The sequence below is a fragment of the Tachysurus vachellii genome, chromosome 22, assembly GCF_030014155.1.
Source record: "Tachysurus vachellii isolate PV-2020 chromosome 22, HZAU_Pvac_v1, whole genome shotgun sequence".
Lineage (NCBI taxonomy): Eukaryota > Metazoa > Chordata > Actinopteri > Siluriformes > Bagridae > Tachysurus > Tachysurus vachellii.
This window is the reverse complement of record NC_083481.1, coordinates 4,977,026-4,998,147: the sequence shown is the minus strand read 5'-3', so window position 1 is coordinate 4,998,147 and position 21,122 is coordinate 4,977,026. Positions and strand designations below refer to the sequence as shown.

The window sequence follows — 21,122 nt, the reverse complement described above, 5'->3', positions numbered from 1 at the left end:
ATAGAGTAGTGATTTTTTTTTTTTAATTGTTTATATATATATATATATAAAATTATTATTACTGTTAATAAAATGTGAAAACACTTGTTAAAATTCAACCTTTTCTTTGAGCTGCATTGACAGTAAAGCACAGAGGGAAATGGTCGCTCACAGCCAAAGCCTAGGGAGAGGGACCAAAAAAAAATAATTTATATAGCACACATTCATCTGTAACAAGAATAACCAATTCAATTCTATAAACAAAGTTATTAAAAAGAACGATCAGTAGATTGCTGAATGCTTCTGCACTGTATATTGAACTAACAAGCACCACATGTATCAGATCTCCAGCTAAGGATCAGTACTGGAGCCTCTAATGGACTTACAGGCAGCCTGAAAGCACATATTCCCTAGTGTTTTTGTATGTGTGTGAAATACCTCTTGTTCAGTGAGTCCAAATGCCTTTTTGAAGTCATACACTTCTACTGACTCCAGTTTGACCGCCTGGATCATCTTCTGTCCGTGAAGAACGACCCTGTAGGATACATAGCGTGGAGATCAGACTGTCCTATCCCTTATATTAGTGATTTAAATGACAATTGTTTGTGGCTTGTGCTGTGTGGCAGTATTAGACAGGTGCTGAGTGAAGATTATTGTTATAACAAAATGAAAACCTTCAAAGTGTGAAGCAGAAAAAGAATTAACAGAATTTAATCCAACTTTTTTCTAGAGGAATCTTAGTGTTTGGTTCCCTTGCACAGGACAAAATTTATACAGGAGATGTAGAAAGACACTCACTCACTCACTCACTCACTCATTTTCTACCGCTTATCCGAACTACCTCGGGTCACGGGGAGCCTGTGCCTCTCAGGCGTCATCGGGCATCAAGGCAGGATACACCCTGGAGGGAGTGCCAACCCATCACAGGGCGCGCACACACACTACGGACAATTTTCCAGAGATGCCAATCAACCTACCATGCATGTCTTTGGACCGGGGGAGGAAACCGGAGTACCCGGAGGAAACCCCCGAGGCACGGGGAGAACATGCAAACTCCACACACACAAGGCAGAGGCAGGAATCGAACCCCCAACCCTGAAGGTGTGAGGCAAACGTGCTAACCCCTAAGCCACCATACCCCCCTGTAGAAAAACACATTTGTGTTAATTGTATTAAATGTAGAAGAATAATAAAAAAAGTGTTTTGTTTGACTCTTGTATTCTTCTTCTTACTTTATAAACTGAGCACTGAATTAATAAATCTTCTACATGATCTTATATTTGCACATTTATATCAGTTTGGATGGCTCTGTTGATAGGAAAAGTGACCTTGGTTAACCCTTTCTGGTGCACTGTTCTGTTACATATCAGTTCTGTTGCATATCGTCGAGCTCAGTCTTGGGGATTCCTCTGGACACTGTACAGGAGGTGGGAGAAAGGAGGATGGTAGCAAAACTATCATCATTGCTGGAGAACGACTCTTACCCCCTGTATGAAACGGATTTATCTCTGAGCAGCTCCTTCGGTGACAGACTGTTACAAGATCCTAAGTGTCTGAAGGAGCGATACAGACACACTTTTCTCCCTGCTGCTAATAGACTTTACAATCAAAGCTGCTCCCAGTGAACCAGTCACCATAATACACAGTTATTACTGTTTAACTGCATTAATAACGATAACAAAGTATTTTAAACAACACGTGCAACAACATAAATTTTAAAACCGTGCAATATTACCTGTGTGCAATATGTCTGTTAGTGGAACTACTTACTCGTGGTCTCTTTTTCTTCTTTGTATTTATATATTGTTTTGTGTATATACTGTATACTATTTATGTCTTTATTCTTTGATGTATTTGCATTTCTTTTCTTTGCTGCTGTAACAGAAATTTCCCCACTGTGGGACGAATAAAGGTATATCTTATCTTATCATGCTACGCTTGCATGTACAGAGATGTTCACGTCATCTGGCAACGTGAACAACAGCAACTGTCGGCTACTAGATGTTGGCGTGTCCAGTGATGCAACAAACATGAGAAAAGCATTCAAATGTTATGCAAATATGGGACGCCTCTATGCGGCGACTACCGACGGAAGTAAAAAGTTGAGCGCATGCTGCTCCTCCTTCATCTTTTATTCATGATACGATGGAGATGTACTGTACACTGCTGGATTTTATAAGCAAACTCCAAATCTCCTCCCAAAATGTTTCATCTTAATGGCAGAAAAGTGATTTCGAATGCTAGTTTTGTCACCTAATGATAACGATTATTACCATGGTAACCAGTAGTTGGAACAATGACTGGAGATTCTTAAGCGTTGCAATAAAATCATGTGAAATGTGTAAACGTAACTTTATCATTCCTCAGTCATTCCTCTGAACTCCTGAATGGTTCTGGAGGTTTAATGTGTTTAATTATGGTGCCATTATGGACTATAACAGAGTATCAGCAGAAATGTCTACTTTCTATAGTCTGATCTCAGTTAAGAAAATACTGGGGACATGAAAACACCTTTCTTTTGTTGTTGTTGTTGTTTTTTTGTTAATTCCTGACCTGTCATAAGCGCATTTTGTGGACTCTTTCACTGAAGTGTCCAACTTGTCATCAGTTAGCCACACGAAGCTGCTGTCTGATCGCAGGCGAATGTTTCGCCATTCCTTCTTGGGGACGTAGCCGCAGGCGGCGTTGAAATCGCCCATGATGATGAAGTTCTGTTAAAAAGAAATGCAGGATGTGAGGACAGAGGTGAAACAGGAACTGAGGCTTGAACTGGAGAAGTAATCCGAGACCCAGTGTGTCACCAAGTGCATTGAATAAGTGACGAAAGATCAGTTACACTTGTTCAGGGGAACGTAGCTCTTATTTCAGCTTCTCCTCTGTGACCTTTAATCTTTACTGTCCAAATATCAAAAAAAATGTTTTGTAGAAAAAATATTTATAAAAATATATAAATATTTACTGCATTAAGCAGACAGATATAGAGTAAAAGTCTTTGTAGAATAGTTGATAGTGTACACAGTATAGGCTTTTTCCTCGAACAGCACAACCGTAAGTATTTTATTTCTTTGATACCCTTTTTTTGTTTTAAATTTCCTAATAAAAACATGATTAGGGAAATCCAAGAAAGTTGTTAGTTCCTGCGATCTCTTACGTTGTAGCAGCTATAGCCAACCATTCCCTCATCTGCCTCTTCTTTTGAAGTGGAGGCTCCTTTCCCGAATGTCAAATAAACATCTTACAGATAATCAACAACCATACAAGTACTTTTGCTCTAGTTGTTGCTATGGAAACGATAACGGATTAGCATGAGTTCGTTAGTATAAAACAGGGGTTCGATCTTATAGCCAGCATGATTTACTGAGCTGTCGTTATTGAAAACTTCTGACCAATCAGGTTTGAGAATTCGAGATCTTTTGTGTCATACCTCTGAATGTGTCATAAAGCTCTTTCACCTGTGATTGCCAGTGTTGAGAGACATTTTGGTAAACGTCATAGAGCTCGTCTATTTCTTTAACTGCTGCTTCTGGTGGTGTGTGAATAGGTATGATGACAAAATCCCTGACTTCTGTAACAGGAGAAAAAAAAACAACTTAAAGTCAGACTTCCATTTAGACTTATGGATATCACTGATGTTCTTAATTCCTAATAATCCATTCTTTTATTATACAGTGTTATAAAAAACCCCCCACATTTCTGCATTTAAGATCACAACTTCGGGATCGGATGCGATGTTCTTTTTTTTAAAAACAAAAAAAACAAAAAACAAAGAAGGAACATGTTGCTTTATTTAATTTGCTTGTTAGCAAACTACTGAATTAGTGCACTAGCTACATAACAAACTAGTGTATGTTGCTGAGGTCAAGTGCCGTTTCACCGGATCACTGGATAGGAAAAACAGGATCACCATAATAGAAGCATCTGATTATGCAACATGTTTGTTCTGTAACATGCAATTACACATCAGTTATTAGAGGGAACATTAAAGGAAGTCAGTTTTTTTTTTTTTTTTTTTGTTTTTTTGTTTTTAACCTGTAGTTGGTGATGAGAACCACACAACAAAAGGTTCTCTGGCGAAGGCATCGATGTCTTCAGGCTGCATGTCAGGATACTGATAAACCGACTTAACAGACACAAGCTTTTTCCTGTGTGTACAGGAAATAAGATTATTGAGCGTTTAGTAAAGCATGTCACTAACCACATGTGCTTTATGCTATTGCAGTTTCATTCTCAATATTTTCTGGTGTGTGAATCCACCAGAATGGAGTGTACCTGTAGACAAAGGCATATTGCTCCTTGTAAGATTTTCGGCCTAGTCTCTGACTGATGACGTAGCCATATTCGTGCTTATGTCTGCTGTACTTCCTGTAAAATGGAATGTGTTGCTCAGTGAATACCACTTTACACAGGTTTTATTTATTTATTTTTTGCTAGAATTATTAAGGTATATGATCTGCTAACATAGAGTGTATTTGTGGTAATCTATTGTGGGATGCCAGAGTAAAAGTGATGAGATTTTTAGCCCTGTATATTGATCTGTATATTAATGTTTTCATGCAAACCTGTTGAGATGATTCATCAGCCGAGGAAACGCTTGGCCCTTAGCATCTTTGATTTCCATGACAAGCATGATGTCACAGCGGCTGATACTCTGCAGGGTGAACAGTTATGGACTGTTATGGATGGCGTTACATTTTAGAGAAACCTCACACTTACCAGTCATCCATCCATCATTTAAGCAGTTCATTTTGAGCAGGTTTAGATGTATATTTGTTCAACAAAAAGTTTCCTATTGAAATAATATTTTCCAGGGTTGCCAGGTTTAGCAAAATATATATATAAATCCTCCCCAAATGCATCTCCAAAAACTACAGAAAACACCTGAAACTAGCCACAGATTTCCTCATTGGAAAAGGGAGGCCATTAATCTTCATTTCTCAGCTTTTGTGTTAGAAACAATGTGACATGAAATTGACACAACAAACCTTAACAGAAACTCCATAAATCCCCTTTCACTTCCTAAAAAGACCTAGCACATGTTGCAGTTCTCATTTTGTTTATATAAAGTTGTGAATAAGGACTTGAGTGACGGCTGATAACTACTGTACATACGTTAGAGAAAATGTTTTTCTTTTACAGCACCTTTACACTATAGGTGTACATTGTGACTGAAATCCTGTGGCATCCGACGAAAACCTTGATTGGCGTTTGAAGCACAAACGTCCACAGTGATTAAAATTAGAGTGTGCTGGAGGCTATGAGGCATTTACTCATCTGAGCTCATTCACTCATCTTCATCTAACGCATTATCGCTGGTCAGGGAATGTGTTGGAGAAATAAACAAATACGATGAGGGAACAGGATTAAAAAAAAATACACTCAAGCCTCTATTTTGCAGAGATATTAATATATATAACATAATAGTATCAGGATAACATCAGCATTGTGAGAAGGAGGGAGAAAAATAACGATTACTATGGGAAGTGAAACACTGATTAAAACTGTGGAGTTGAATAAATGTTCCCATGAAATTTCCCCCAGAAATTCCCATGAATACATTTACTGAGTGTCCAAGCTTTCTGTTTACAGCCCAGAAACTTCTCCTAGCGGCAGGTTATGCAGTTTGAAAGATTTCTTTATAATGTATTTATTTTTTCTCTAATAAAAGGCACTAATTTGAACAATATAGACGATACTATTTATTTATGTACATTTATACTTATGTAATAAATGATATTTTCTAAATGTTTGATTTCTAAGGCATTCTGTGCAATATGCATAATTTACTGTTCAATAAAGGATGTTTAATTAAACAAAACACTGAAGAGACATTAAAACAAATCTCACCTCCACTATCACGTTCAGCACATCAGCTTTGGAGATTTTGCTTTCTCCAAAGGATCTGATATTGAAGGAACATATTTTGAGGCTTAGGACTCCTCCGAGGCTCAGCAGGAGAAACACAGCAAGCTTCATTTCTGCTGGAGGAGGACACGGTAAATGAGAAACATTGAAGATGAAGTTTCTTCAGTTCTACATGACAGCACTTCCTCAGTGTTATTTCTTCCTTATTTATATTCTGCAAAATTGTCACTATTTATAGACGAAGCCTTTATTCTTAGGAACTATTGTGTGAACTGCTTAAGCATGTAGACAAAAATAGCACACACATCCTGTTTGTGTCTGTAAGCAACTCCCTATTAGGTTAATAAGAAGCATCGATTCGAATGTCTGGCTCTCGAACGTGAGGAGCTGAGAACTGTAAACGAGGACTGCAATAAGGTCTGGTCACAAATATGAGAAAGTGTATGTTATAAATGGAGTTAACAATTTATTCATTATTAGTGTTGAATTTATGCAACTTATAAGCATAGAAGTAGATTAATAATAAATCTACAAACACACACATATGAATTCACCATTTTGTCATCTACAACATTTTTCTGCGTGACAAATCATAAACAATATAGCCGTAAGTATTTGGACACCTGACTAATCATCCCCATGTGCTTGTAAAACATGATCTTCTGGATTTATTCCCTCTTAGAAGATATAATAACTCTCATTCTTCTGGGAAGGCTGTGAGGATTTTGCTCATTCAGCCATAAGGGCATTAGTTAGGTCGTTTGAGGGGGTCTTGGGTTCAGTCATGTGCATGTGAACTCAGTTTGTTCCACTCCACCATTATCGAACCATAGAGCTTCACAGAGTGTGCTTTGTGCACAGGTGCATTGTCATGCCGGAACAATTCCAGACACTTGTGTGCTTCCAACTTTGTGGCATAAGTTTGTGAAAGAACCACATATGGATGTGAAGGTCATGCGTATACAAACCTTTGGCCATATGGTGTAAAGGTATACTATGCTGTTAATCATTTACAAATAGTCTAATAGGATGTCTGAAAGGTCAGGGACCAATGAAATATACCAAGAAGCATAGAATACTTCTACCCTGTCTTCCAATGTACTTGCCATCGAGTATAAATAATTTACTCGATGGCAAAATAATTTAAATCATTATAATCATGTGAAAACATGCACTATCTATCTATCTGTCTATCTGTCTGTCTGTCTGTCTGTCTGTCAAATACAAAAACATCAGCACAAGGTGGTGTGATGTGGCCCAACACACAGTAGGGTTACTTTTACCACCCCAAAAGTCAATTAACAGCCCATCCTGAGGTGTTTTATTTATTACTCAATGACATGTTTTATTTTTAATACTGCAGAACCTCCACCAAACAAGTCAGCTCCTCTTCTCACTTACATAACACCTATAAACACCTACAGTGTATATTTTCCCATCCAGACCCTGTTTTTTTTCTCTGTATAAGTAAAGACAGAAATGCAGCTTGTCATGTTACTGAGAAACGTAGAAGCTTTGAGTGCTGAACATTTTCCCGTGTCAACTTTGGGCAAGTCAGACAACACGTGGTGTGGAAACATGGCCTCTTTACACTTAAACCCAAAGCCCACGCTGTGCACCTGCCAGGACATTTTTGTCGGCGTAAAATGCTTCCCCTTTAATGAATCCTCGCTCGTGCGTCCAACTGTGTGTTGCCAGATTTTTGTGAAACCCGTATACATGGAGCTGATTTTTTCCCACTTATGTAAAAGAATGAAATGATTTGAATAATATAACATCACATTCAAGTTAAACAGAAAATCTAAAAAAACACATGAAAATAATTTAAATCATCGGAGGAAATAATCGGGTAAAAACATGCACTATATGTGAAAAAAAAACAATAAAAACAATAACACTTAACACATTGCATAAAAATAAATAAATATTAATTTTAAAAGAAATTAACAATGAAATATATATATATATATATATATATATATATATATATATATATATATATATATATATATATATATAAAAAGCAAAATATGTAATGTCATATGTCACTGAATAAAATCATAAGTGAAAAATATAGCTGATACCGGGGTCAAGCCGATCAGATGCGCTGAAAATTCAAAATGTGTGTGTAAGTGTGTGTAGGTGTGTGTGTGTAAGTGTGAGTGTGTGTGAGTGAGTGAGTGTGTGTGTAAGTGTGTGTATGTGTGTGTGAGTCAGTGAGTGTGTTTGTGAGTATGTGAGTGTGTGAGTATGTGAGTGTAAGTGTGCGAGTGTGAGTAAGTGTGCGTGTGTGAGTGTGTGTGTAAGTGTGAGTATGTAAGTGTGTGTGTGTGTAAGTGTGAGTGTGTGTATGTGAGTGTGTATGTGAGTATGTGAGTGTGCGAGTGTGAGTACGTGTGCGAGTGTGAGTGAGTTTGTGTGTAAATGTGTGTGTAAGTGTGAGTGTGTGTGAGTGAGTGAGTGTGTGTGTAAGTGTGTGTGTGTGTATGTGTGTGTGAGTCAGTGAGTGTGTTTGTGAGTATGTGAGTGTGTGAGTATGTGAGTGTAAGTGTGCGAGTGTGAGTAAGTGTGCGTGTAAGTGTGAGTGTGTAAGTGTGTGTGTGTAAGTGTGTGCGAGTGTGAGTGAGTGTGTGTATGTGAGTGTGTATGTGAGTATGTGAGTGTGCGAGTGTGAGTACGTGTGCGAGTGTGAGTGAGTGTGTGTGTGTTCCTCGTATGTGAAAACATACTTGGCAATAAAGACCTTTCTGATTCTGATTCTGATGATGCAAGACAATTTTGTCTCTAGGCCTTACGAGTCAGCACATAATTGGGTTTTTGGACTGTTGGTGGCGCTAGAGGGTTTGAGTTAGACACACCAGTTGCTATAGTAACTTCTAAGACTGGCCTCTACATGTGTGCCAAATTTCATAATTTTCCTACGTACGGTTCTATGGGCTGCCATTGACTTCAATGGCGGAAGAGGAATAATAATAATAATAATAATAATAATAATAATAATAATAATAAAACCGACAATAACAATAGGTGTCCCTTCGGGGCTTGACGCCAATAAATGAATCTTAAAACGTGAAATTTGTTTATAGAACTAGCCTGAGAACGGAGAATTTAATTCAACCTGGCAACCTCGTATCGTCTGATCATCTGAACATCTTGTAAGACTGAAGTGTGTGTGTGTGTGTGTGTGTGTGTGTGTGTGGAGGAGGAACATTCATCTATTGAGGAGAGAGAAACCCTGTCACACCTGGGAGACTGTTAAAGGTAAACTGTGTTTAAATATTATATCTTTATAACGGATAAAAACCGATAAACAACCGCTTTTTGCTCTAAAATAAACAAACCTCGGCTTTCTTTCTTTATTTTTATTCCTGCTTGTGATAAACTGCACAGCAGTAACACGTAAGGTAATAATTAAAACACTCCTCCAGTCGTTTATATTCACCTGAACGTGTTGTAGCTTCGATGCTAAACCGCGGTGCTGTTTGACTTCTTTTTCTTCTTATTTAACGTCTTTTTTGGTCATAGAGATGTTGAGAAATGCGCGTGCACATGTACAGTGGCTGCTGCAGTCACGTGACCTGCTTGGACTTTGGTCTTTATTCATGTTTCAATCTGCACATTTGCACTCATCAACCTCAGCAAGATACCATTCTGCTTCTGTATATTAATCTGCCCTCTGATGCCCCCTGTTGCCCCCTGACCGTTCCCTAACAGACTGATAACTGCCCTTCCTCCTTTTTTTACTGCTGTAACCTGATGTGATCTGATGATGCTGTGTGTTAAGTGTGTGTCACAGGATCCTTTTGTACAGTTGGGGTCATAAGTTTACACACACACCCACACACACACACGCACGCACACACACACACACACAAGCACACAGACATAAACACACACCTCATATTAATCACTCAGTCATATTAATTGCATTTCATTTTTTAAGTACTGCTCTAAAAAAGTCTTTCAGGTCCTGACTATTATTTAGTTTTCCAGCATCTTCTGCATGTTTGACTGCTTTACAAACGCAGCTGTATGATTTTAAGGCCATCTTTTCAAACTTAGGACAATTAAGGGACTCGAACACATATAGTAGAAAAAGCTGCAAACATTCACTGATGCGCAAGAAGTCAACATGATACATTATGAGCAGGGGGTGTAAACTTTTGAACAGGATGATCTGTGTAAATGATTATTATTTTGTCTTCTGGGAAACATGTAGTGGTACTGAAACTGGGTGGAAAAAAAAAGATCGTTGAATAAAATAATAATTCACACCGATCATCCAGATCAAAAGTTTACATCCCCTGTATATGAACCCAGATGTCAATTAGTTCATGACTTTACAAATGTTACAGAAATATTTCTTTGCTAGTAAGGAACATAACGTTACATAAAAAACGTTACATTTTTCAGACAAAAATACGTAATGAAAAGAAAGAAAAAAGAACCAAGTCGCAGGAAAAAAAAGTGTGAAAGTCTCCAGAAAAACTAAGACCTGTGGAGGCTTCTGCAAGCTGCTCAGCTAATTTCTTAGAAAACGAGGACTAGGACTACAAACGAGGACTAAGACTACTTATATTTTTTTCTCACTAAAATTAAAATGATTCTGTTTGTATAAATGTTTATGTTTTTCTCCACAGTACTATAATTTTTTTTTGTTGTTGTAAAAATCACAGTTTTCACATTTCATTATTTTTTGGTATTGGATGGATTTTATACATTTTATATATCATATATAAGTACAGTCTGAAAAGACATGCGTTCATTTTTCAAAAAAAAAACTTTAATTTCTGTATGCAGAGGTTCTGATGTATTTGATGAATATTGTTCATTGTCTACATGACGCACAGCGTGATGTTCTTCAATACTTCACACGCACGGTACTGTAATCGTAGACTAACAGAAAATCATCGCTATATCTGTTTCATTTGGCAGGAGGCTGCTTGAGTTGGCAGGATTTTTCTCGCAGTGTTCCAGTGTCTCGCAGTGTTGTACAATTCTTCACAAATAAGTTTCCTTCTTTTCCACTTTATGATATATCCTTTTTTTTTATTATTTAAGGTGAACCGTGGTGATGGATCTGGACGTGATGAACATGTTTGTCATCGCCGGAGGAACTCTCGCGATCCCCATCTTAGCTTTTGTGGCTTCTTTTCTGCTTTGGCCTGCAGCACTTATCAAGATTTATTACTGGTGAGTGTGATCTAGATTTCCTCCATCGCCTTTTTTATCACTTTTTTTTTTCTGTAGTTTTCTGTAGACCTGCTGAATGTTCTTCTGATTGATTATTATACCACATTATTCTACAGCACAGTTACATTCTGATTGGTCAGGAGGTGGTGTTTAATTTTCTATAACGGCTCCTAGCTTCTATAGTAACAACTAATTTATTTAAGAACTTATGGAAACGAGTCTCTAGTATCAGCGCTAGAGGAAAAAGAGGAAAATGACTAAATGATTTGTGGATAATCAAGAATATTAAGGAGGACTTTTGAGGACAACAAGCTCCTAATCAGTACACAATTGTCAGACTGTATCTGACTGTAGAAAGGACATGATTCATAATAATATGAATATAACATTATAACAGTTTATAATCACACCCTCCAGTGTCACCCACATGAGGATAAGGTTCCCTTTTGAGTCTGGTTCCTCTCAAGGTTTCTTCTTCTTCCATCTAAGGGAGGTTTTCCTCACCACAGTCGCCTCAGACTTGTTTATTAAGGATAAATAGAAACACATTTTAATATAAGTCTAATATTAATCTTGAATCTTTGTTATAATATTAAACATTTTGTATATTTCTTATGTTCTGTGAAGCTGTTTTGAGACAATGTCCATTGCTAAAAGTGCTATACAAATAAAATAAATTAAAACATTAAATGTAACTAAAAATTTCTTAATAAAAAAAGTTGTGTTAGAAAGCTGGTGTTAAAAAAAGTGCCGTAATTGGGGAAACTTCATAGCTGTCACTGATTATTTCCCTATAACAGCACACTCTCATGTGTTACATACTGCACAAGTAGACCAGCAATATTGTGAATCTTTTTTGCCTTTCACAGTATAATCTTTCTTCTGTGTAAACTACGAAGGAAATCATTGTTTGTTCCCGGTCGCTGTCACGTGCCCTTTACTCCACATCCCGTCCTGTACACTCATACTTTTCATCTCTGTCTAACCGTTACCTCTTGTTATTGTAGCATTCGCAAACACACACATCCACTGCAGCTTAAAATCGAGTGTCTTCTGCAGACTGTAGAATGCTGACAGAGCATTTTGTTGCTTATCTGCTCAAAAAGATCAGGGACGGTTCTCTGAATGCTGCTTATCTTCGGCTTTATGGAGCAGAAGTTGGTCAAAGGTGATGGACTGAATGGTGACAGATTCCTGTGTGAAATATGAGAATCTGATGGATTTTTCAGGGTGAAGTTCATCTAGACCAGGGGTCGGCAACCCGCGGCTCCGGAGCCGCAAGTGGCTCTTTCATCCCTCTGCTGCGGCTCCCTGTAGATTTGGAAAATAAATATTTAATTTAAATTTATTTTATTTTAGTTAGTTAGTTTTTAAAAAACTGTAATTCTAAGATTATGATGCTCTTGTAACATTAACAGGGCTCTCAAGTTTTGAAGACAGGCAAGCGTGACATCTCCAAAGCGCGAAAATACCTTCGCTAATGAATATGCATTTTTTCAATGGTTGTTGCATTAAATCTTACCCAGATAGTGCTATTTTCTGATTGGCTAACGTGTAGCCTCTTTTTTTTGATAGGCTGATAAGTGTCAGGCTCGACTAAGAACTCCAGGGGAGACGCGCTTGATTCCTGCCCGGTTCCATAGAGACATTGGTGCAGACAGATACATTTTGGGCGCTGCAGCATATTAAATATATGATAAATAGTCAAAAAGATTTTCTGCGTGACAAATACAATGGGTGGCGGGAGAGCGTGAGAAAAGACCGAAATGCGCGACTGTCACTCTCAGTGCGTGACACTTGACAGCCCTGCATTAAAATAAACCGTGTTTAATTTTTTTTCTCGATCAAAATATGCGTCATAACTGCCGACTTGCGAAATCCGACACACAGAAGCAGACGCATTTTTGGTTTGCTGCAGCCGGCAAGTTAAAATGTTGATGTCATGAATATGAAGAGGACTCAATTAGACATTGAACATTTTATGTGTTAAGGTTAGTTCAAACTGTTCAAAATATTTTTGTTTGCCTGCAGAAATAAAATTTCGTTTACTCGGTAGCAGTTCATTGATTTCATAAATGCAACACACTACAGTTTTTTCTATACTTTCCATAAAGGTAAAAAACAATATATTCAGTGTTATCTTCATTTCAGATGTCAAAAAGGGTTTTGTGGCTCCCTGAGGTTTTTTTTCTGTTGGAAACGGGTCCAAATGGCTCTTTGAGTGTTTAAGATTGCCGACCCCTGATCTAGAGTATATTCACTATAATTAAATATTTTTTGCTAAATGTATACATTTTTTCAATTATTCAGTCTTTTGATTTATGATTAGTTAGAGTTAGCATATACATTAGATAGCAATTTTTAATGTATGTATGTACAGTATGTATGTATGTATGTATGTATGTATGTATGTATGTATGTATGTATGTCACTGATCCCCTCAGTACAGATTAAATTTATGAAATATTTCATTACATGACATTTGTTGTTCAATAAAATTCTCTCTATTTATCGGAGTGTTACTAGAATACCTGAATTCAGGTGACCAATAATGCAGGGTAATAACTCAGTAATAAATATAACAGTTTGTATTTCCACCACTATAACAAGCCCCCTTAGTGACCCCACATCTCTTCCACTACATGTTTAGTTATATATATGAAAGACTACAGACACACCTACAGACACACACCTACAGACACACCTACAGACACACCTACACAGACACACACCTACAGACACACCTACAGACACACCTACACAGACACACACCTACAGACACACCTTCACAGACACACACCTACAGACACACACCTACAGACACACATCTACAGACACACCTACACAGACACACACCTACAGACACACACCTACAGACACACACCTACAGACAGTCCTACAGACACACATCTACAGACACACCTACACAGACACACACCTACAGACACACACCTACAGACACACATCTACAGACACACCTACACAGACACACACCTACAGACACACCTACACAGACACACACCTACAGACACACCTTCACAGACACACACCTACAGACACACACCTACAGACACACCTACACAGACACACACCTACAGACACACACCTACAGACAGTCCTACAGACACACACCTACACAGACACACACCTACAGACACACACCTACAGACACACCTACACAGACACACACCTACAGACACACACCTACAGACACACATATACAGACACACCTACACAGACACACACCTACAGACACACCTTCACAGACACACACCTACAGACACACACCTACAGACACACCTACACAGACACACACCTACAGACACACACCTACAGACAGTCCTACAGACACACACCTACACAGACACACACCTACACATGCACCCACACATACACAACCCCCCCCACACAAACCTAAACACACACACCCACAAACACCTACACACACCTACACCCCTACATACACATACACAAACACATACACAAACACACACGTCTCTAATAATGCCTGCGAAAACTACCTATGCCTTTACTTTGTCTTCTCACATGTGCAAATGACACACTAATCGAACAGTAATAACACAACACAATAATCACAGATCAGTTCATACTAGAGGACGTCCATATTGCAGACTATTTTAAGGACATGAAAAGGTCTCTGTGGTTTTTGTTGAAATATATCATCTGAGCGTTATGTAATCTGCACAGTGGACGGTGTAATTACTCAGAAGCAGTTCATGTCACCACAACCTGGTCAGAGTGATGCACTGATACAAGGACGTTCAGTTCCTGAAACCTCTCTAAACCTAATCTGACTAATCCCTTTCTGTTTATTAATGTAAAGTAGGACTTTTATTCCTGGTGCACGTTTACTTACAGAAGGAGCAGAATAATGAGACTATTTTAACTGCCTTTACTGCAGAATTTTGCGCATGAGCATTTTTTCACACTATAAAGCAGTTTCGTGCCCAGAAGCAGATGCAGCAAAGAGATGTATATGTTATAATTTTGGCATCAGCCTAACCCGAACCCTGCTTATTTATAGGATGCATAAATACAAGCATCAATGCATACTGTTACATAAAGTGTAATCCTGCTCTAACAGTTATCCTGTATAAAATCCTCATTAGTATTATAATATCATATATATGATTATTTATATCATTATAAATGCATCCATAGAGTATTATAGTGTTTTTTTTATGGTCTAATGATCTTAATATAAAGGTTTCCAGGATAGGCTCCAGATCTACTGCAACCCTGAGCAGGATACACAGAAGTGTTCATGAAAATAAATAAATAAATAAACAAATACACATCAGGGAATATCCAACATGTTTTATGATTGGACCCTGGACTCTAGAGCCGGGAGTCACCGATCTCTGCTGCTGTGATGTCCAGTATATACGTTACATAGTCAAAAGTATGTCGACATGTGAACATATTAGAGATGCGCTAACATCTGTATGTTACAAATGTAGTAAATGTAAGAAGAAATGTCATTGAGCCAACTTATATAATATCTGTCACTATGGCATTTATGCGTTGTGTCTGAGATGTTATTTCTAATATGATTGGTCACAAAAATAATTCCTACACGATCTAATCTGTATCATCTTATTAACTCATTCTTATTAATAAATATTGTACACAATACGTTTCTTCGCCCTCTTCACCTATCAGCCTTTTTCTCCTCTGATAAAGAAACTCTTAAGCCTCTTAACTACTCCTAAGACTTTTTGACCTTAGGAGCTCTTTTAAGGGTTAAAATGCTTTTTTTTTTTTTTTTTTTTTTAACTTTTCTGTATTTTATGAGGAAACGCCCACATTTGGCTTAACAAAAATTGTGTTTTGTTCCTATTTGTCAGGTATTGGAGGAGGAGACTGGGGCTACAGGTGGATTATGCAGAGCATGATGGATATCGCTTCTGTTACACACACCGGGGGAAGCCTGGGAGTCGGCCATCTATACTCATGCTTCATGGCTTTTCTGCTCATAAAGACATGTGGTTGGGTGTGGTGAAGGTATGGGCTTCATCTCATCCTGTCTATATCATTAAATCGTCCAAAGCTGTCTGTCATTTACAGTATTGTATAGTATGTACATAATGATTACTTTCAATTTCCAAATAATTATAAAGCAAAAAAAAAGTCGATAAGTCACATTTTTCAAACTTCCAGTTCTTCCCAACCAACGTGCATCTGGTGTGCGTTGACATGCCTGGCCATGAGGGCACAACACGCACTAGCGCTGTGGACTACTCCATTGAGGGACAGGTCAAAAGAGTACATCAGGTATTGTTTAGTATTTTTTCTGAATACCCAGAGCCGATCGGCCCTATACGCTCACTACGCAAGTTGCGTAGGGCCCCTCAAATTACGCAAGGCCACTTACAGCAAGATTACAGATTCCAAAATGGTTGAATACCGAGTATATATTATAAAATATTCCATTCAATAAAGATTTGTTTATACCTCATTCAATTCTGTATTGTTTTACTCTTTGACAGAGATGGAACAAACTTTTTTTAAAAGGAGGGAGGTTTGTAGTGGGAGCAGTTGGGTGTCAAGTGTGAATGTGTGGCAAATGGTTTACATGGCTCACGTGTCAGGTAGGAGGGCCCCTTAGCAGAATTTTGCTTAGGGCCCCAGGGAGGTCAGGATCGGCTCTGTGAATATCCTTATACACTCCTAGTTTGTGGTTTCAGACAATAGACTACAGAAAAAAAGCTTTCATTTTTCAGTACTACATTTAATCTCTATTTAATTACATTGGATTGGCAGCTAGATTTATCCTTGTTAAAATCCACTCTCATTTATTTATTCATTGGTCTTCAGTTTTTTTTATGCCAGCAGCAGATCAGGGACGGGACCGCATCAGTCCATTATAAGACGCTCTTAGCTGTACTACTGTACTCAATTGGATCAGATAAGTGTGTAATCATTTTTACTAGAATGTTCCATATTGTCCAAGTTAGTATCAATCAGACACCACTGTGTAATATTATTGTCTTGGTTTTAGCTCCCACTGCATGGTCACACTAACACGTCTTTCCAAATTCATGTGCCTAAAATAGATGCCCTTGTTGAGGTCTGGGGCTTTTTTTTTTCATCACTGTGTCTGTGTCCTTGTGTTACACACCAACTCTGATGTCTCTCTCTTTCCACACTGAGTAAGCATGCTTATGAGGAAGAGGAACTTCAACTAGCGGATTAAAATCTATGGTAGATTCTTACATGCTTTGAATATTAAGACAGCAAATGTTTCACAATCGCAGAGCTTTTAAGCCTGACCTTTATTTCTAGCTGCAACATCTGTTTGCAACATCTTTATTACGGTTTGCTTGCAGTTTTTACTCTTTGCTTTCTCTGCAGTTTGTAGAAAGTGTTCAGCTGAATAAGAAGCCCTTTCACCTGGTGGGAACATCCATGGGTGGTTGTGTAGCAGGAGTTTATGCTGCTCGCTATCCCTCTGATCTGTCCGGTCTCACACTGATCTGTCCTGCAGGTTAGTATCACCTGACACTGACGCAGACCTCATACTTATATTCTGACTATGTTAAACACAGATTTATGATGGCAGCGTGTTGTAAGAACATCTATGTCGTGTCGGTCAACATTCGGCTCAGTTTTATTTTGAACAATATGCATTATCACAAAGCAGCTTTGCAGCAATCTGGATGTAGACTTGGATCCCTAATGAACAAGTCAGAGGAAAGAGGAAAAAAATTAACGAGGAACGTCTTATGTCTGTTCCTCAATGACATGAGGAAGAAGCCTGAAGAGGAACCAGACTCAAAAGGGAACATACTCTGGGATTAACAGTACGTTATTCAGGTGTAGAAGAGAACCCAAAATTAGTATATAATGTGTTGAATTTACTGAGATGTCAGATTTGAGCTGATACCTGTTTAGGTTTTTTAGGGAGATACAGAGAGGAAGCATTAGAATAATGTGACTGAATTATTACAAGAACCCGTTAGACCACAGACATCTGCCTCTTTTTGTCATGTAGGTCTGAAATACCCCAAGGAGAGTGAATTCTTGAGACATCTGAGAGACCTGGAGAACAGCACGGATGTCCAAAGCATCCCTCTCATCCCCTCAACTCCAGAGGAGATGGAGGACATGCTGAAACTGTGCTCCTTTGTGCGCTTTAAGATCCCTCATCAGGTATACACCTCTCAGTTCTACAGCTTGCTTTAGGAAGTCCCCTTTAAAGCTTTATGCAGTTTAGTCCACTGATTTAGTGGAGACAAATTCCTCTTTTCATTTATCTGCATAATATCTAAAACACCATTTAACACACGAACAGACTACAAATTTTTACATTTTTTATTTTAAATTAAGGTTTAAAATAAGGTTTTTGCTATATAAACACTGACTCACAGAAGTATTAATTCCCCTTGAAATGGCAATATACCTCAAGAGTTATTATTATTATTATTATTTTTTTTTTTACAAGAAATTAGTCATACTGACGAGTTTGCAAAATGTTTAACAAATAAGACAAAACATTTGTGTACACGGTTAAACAGCTACAGAGTAGTTTTGGATACAGACGTGTTCACAGCATCATATTTTTCCAGCTTGCTAATGAATTTAAGTTGTATTGCTCTATTTTGCCCCCTAGTGGAATAAAAGAGACTTTGCCATTTTAAAAAGCTTTAATTCTTTTACAGTCCAGAAGATCATTTTAATCTAAAACACTTGTTAGAAATAACTTTGACGATGCAGATTACAACCTTTACCATGCATATTGTATCATTGCCCAGAAAGATTTTATTTAGAGTTTAATTATTATTATTATTATTTTTTTTACTTTTTGCTAGGATTGTTTTCTGCTTCCTCTGTAAAGCCTTTTTAGATAAAAGTGTCTAAACATGAATAAATGCACTGAAGACCTCATGTTTAAATTTCTTTTGGTCAAGGTCGTTTAATTCAGCTCTTACGTTTCATAGGCTTTAATATAATGTAGAACTAAACATCTGCTTCCTTTAACTTTCCCTAGAACTTAATCAGACTTTTTTTTACAACTCACATTTCAAAGATTGTGGATATCATCATTAAGAATATTAATAATTAGTATTTTAAACGTCAACATGTTAAAATATAATCTAATAAAATATAATTGCTTTCTATTTTTTCCTGCTAATTCATTCTTTTTGTAAATGTTAATTTACTTATTATTTATTATTTTGTAAATGTTAATAAATATGTAAATATTTTTGCAAGTGTTAGATAAATATTTAAATATTTTTGTAAATTATTATTATTATTATTATATTGTAAATTATTAAAATAAGGATTGTGATACATGTAGTCTAAGATGGAAAATTTGCAAAACATTTAATATTTAAAAGATTATAACACCGGCCCAACGGTGTCCTATTTGGTGCAGCCATGATTTTATTTCGTCATTTTTGTAAATAATAAATATGAATCAGTTTGAAGAATTGTGTACTTGTGACTTTATTTGTATTTAATTATTATTATTATTATTATTTTTTTTTTAACAGATCCTTCAGGGGTTGGTGAAGGTCCGTATTCCACACAACAACTTCTACCGTGAAGGTCAGTTCCATTCACTAACATTTTGCTGTGTGCCTGCTTTAAGCTGACATGCCTACAAAATTCATCTCATTTGGTTTCAGTGTTCATGGAGCTAGTAGACGAAAAATCGAGACACTGCCTGCATGACAACATGCACCTCATTTCAACACCACTTCAAGTCATTTGGGGGAAGCAAGATCAGGTCAGATTAGATCACAAGGTCACGTCACGTACATCAGAAAAACACCTTAACGCAATCGAATTGAGTTGAATATTTCGAAAGGACCAAAAGTAACTGGCCGACAAACATTATTGTAAATTAAAGTGTTATTTTTAACGCAATGCAAAAGCAAAATCTGCAACCAACTCTAGACTTTTCTCTGCTAACCTAGTGTTAATACCCTTAAATCAAATCTGAAGGTCCTCTCTTTAAACCCATTATTTCATTTTACGTACTATATCTATTACTATATCTACTATATCAGCGTATTATGGTAAAATATTTATGAACTTGTCTGTATGGACTATACTGTATATCTTACCTTGTGAGCAGTCTCGAAGCCAGACAAGAACGTTTTTCCTAAGAAAAGACAGTATTTATTGTTTCTTCACACTATAATAGTTAAACTTTTTGGTTTGTAGATAAATTGTAAAAAAAAATATATTGGTACATTTTCCCATTGAAAATATGTGGGGTATGTAAACTTTTGTACCCATGCCACATCATTCTTGTTTTGTTATCGTATCTTATTATTTGACAGTGTGGTTATACTATGTGCAGGTGCTCGATGTATCCGGTGCGTCTGTTTTGGCTGATACTTTGCCCGGATCCCAAGTCGATCTGTTAGACAACTGTGGCCATACTGTGGTGATGGAGCGTCCTCGGAAAGCTGCTCATCTCATCGTGGACTTCATCACGCGTCAGCAGAATTCAGGAAGCGCTAGCAGCAAAAAGCTTTCTTGAAACTATGAAACTTCACAGCGAGATTTTATTATTTTTACGAAATTTGTAATTTATCTTAAATGTATTTTTCTAGTGAGCCCTCAGGGACAGACCACCAGGGTTAAATTTACTCTTGTAGTATTTAAGATTGAACAGAACTAGAATTGCTGGAACATTGCTGAATTTACTGCAGTGTGGACCAATAACAGGCAATAACATTTTACTGACAGTTTCAGGTTTTACTAAATTCAGAAAAAGGCCCAGAAAAACAAGCACTATTATTACTTTTTGTAAGAAATGTCCTTCGATCTTTTAGGTAACAGTGAAACACTGCATGTATTGTGTGTACCTTGTGCTGTGAAGCACTTTTTGAAGCCTTCACTGTATGCATTAGCATAAAGTTTTAATTTGTTTGGTATTTCTTCTGTGTTAAAATCCACATTTAAGAGCTAAGTCCTGAAATGTAACGGTGTATTGTTCATTTTCATGTAAAATGCACTGCACTCCTACACTACATTGTTCTGAATACTTAGTAAAAACACTGAAGCCATAACCCTGTGTCTAGACACATTTCTAATACAAAAATAACCTG

General features: G+C 37.3%; 2 protein-coding genes across 3 annotated transcripts; one reads left to right on the top strand and one right to left on the bottom strand.

Moving 5' to 3' along the window:
• Window positions 1-12: 12 nt before the first annotated feature.
• On the bottom strand, window positions 13-9,423 carry LOC132837767 (deoxyribonuclease gamma-like). 2 transcript variants are annotated; one of them, XM_060857608.1, is made up of 9 exons: window positions 9,284-9,414; window positions 5,824-5,957; window positions 4,539-4,627; window positions 4,249-4,341; window positions 4,009-4,121; window positions 3,432-3,544; window positions 2,533-2,690; window positions 418-514; window positions 13-160 (listed from the first exon to the last, which is right to left on the bottom strand). In XM_060857608.1, exons 2-9 carry the CDS (start codon window positions 5,950-5,952, stop codon window positions 95-97), a joined length of 858 nt encoding a protein of 285 aa, XP_060713591.1. In that variant the 5' UTR covers window positions 5,953-5,957; window positions 9,284-9,414; the 3' UTR covers window positions 13-94. The 2 variants fall into 2 exon arrangements, with proteins under 2 accessions (XP_060713591.1, XP_060713592.1); XM_060857609.1 differs by having other exon boundaries at window positions 14-160; window positions 5,824-5,954; window positions 9,284-9,423.
• abhd6a (abhydrolase domain containing 6, acylglycerol lipase a) lies at window positions 8,985-21,083 on the top strand. The gene is made up of 9 exons (XM_060857607.1): window positions 8,985-9,102; window positions 10,903-11,034; window positions 15,903-16,059; window positions 16,216-16,329; window positions 17,410-17,542; window positions 18,050-18,207; window positions 19,554-19,608; window positions 19,689-19,789; window positions 20,369-21,083. The coding sequence occupies exons 2-9, from the start codon at window positions 10,916-10,918 to the stop codon at window positions 20,549-20,551; spliced, it is 1,020 nt and encodes a 339-aa protein (XP_060713590.1). The 5' UTR covers window positions 8,985-9,102; window positions 10,903-10,915; the 3' UTR covers window positions 20,552-21,083.
• The last annotated feature ends 39 nt before the right edge of the window (window positions 21,084-21,122 follow it).

Excerpts from the sequence above, each read along its gene's own strand:
- LOC132837767 (XM_060857609.1), bottom strand. The coding sequence starts at position 5,952 with ATGAAGCTTGCTGTGTTTCTCCTGCTGAGCCTCGGAGGAGTCCTAAGC. Across the intron at positions 3,545-4,008 it reads GTTCTCATCACCAACTACAG|AAGTCAGGGATTTTGTCATC; the intron begins GTTAAAAACAAA and ends CTCCTGTTACAG. Across the intron at positions 515-2,532 it reads ACAAAATGCGCTTATGACAG|GGTCGTTCTTCACGGACAGA; the intron begins GTCAGGAATTAA and ends TGTATCCTACAG.
- abhd6a (XM_060857607.1), top strand. The coding sequence starts at position 10,916 with ATGGATCTGGACGTGATGAACATGTTTGTCATCGCCGGAGGAACTCTC. Across the intron at positions 11,035-15,902 it reads CTTATCAAGATTTATTACTG|GTATTGGAGGAGGAGACTGG; the intron begins GTGAGTGTGATC and ends CCTATTTGTCAG. Across the intron at positions 19,609-19,688 it reads CAACAACTTCTACCGTGAAG|TGTTCATGGAGCTAGTAGAC; the intron begins GTCAGTTCCATT and ends ATTTGGTTTCAG.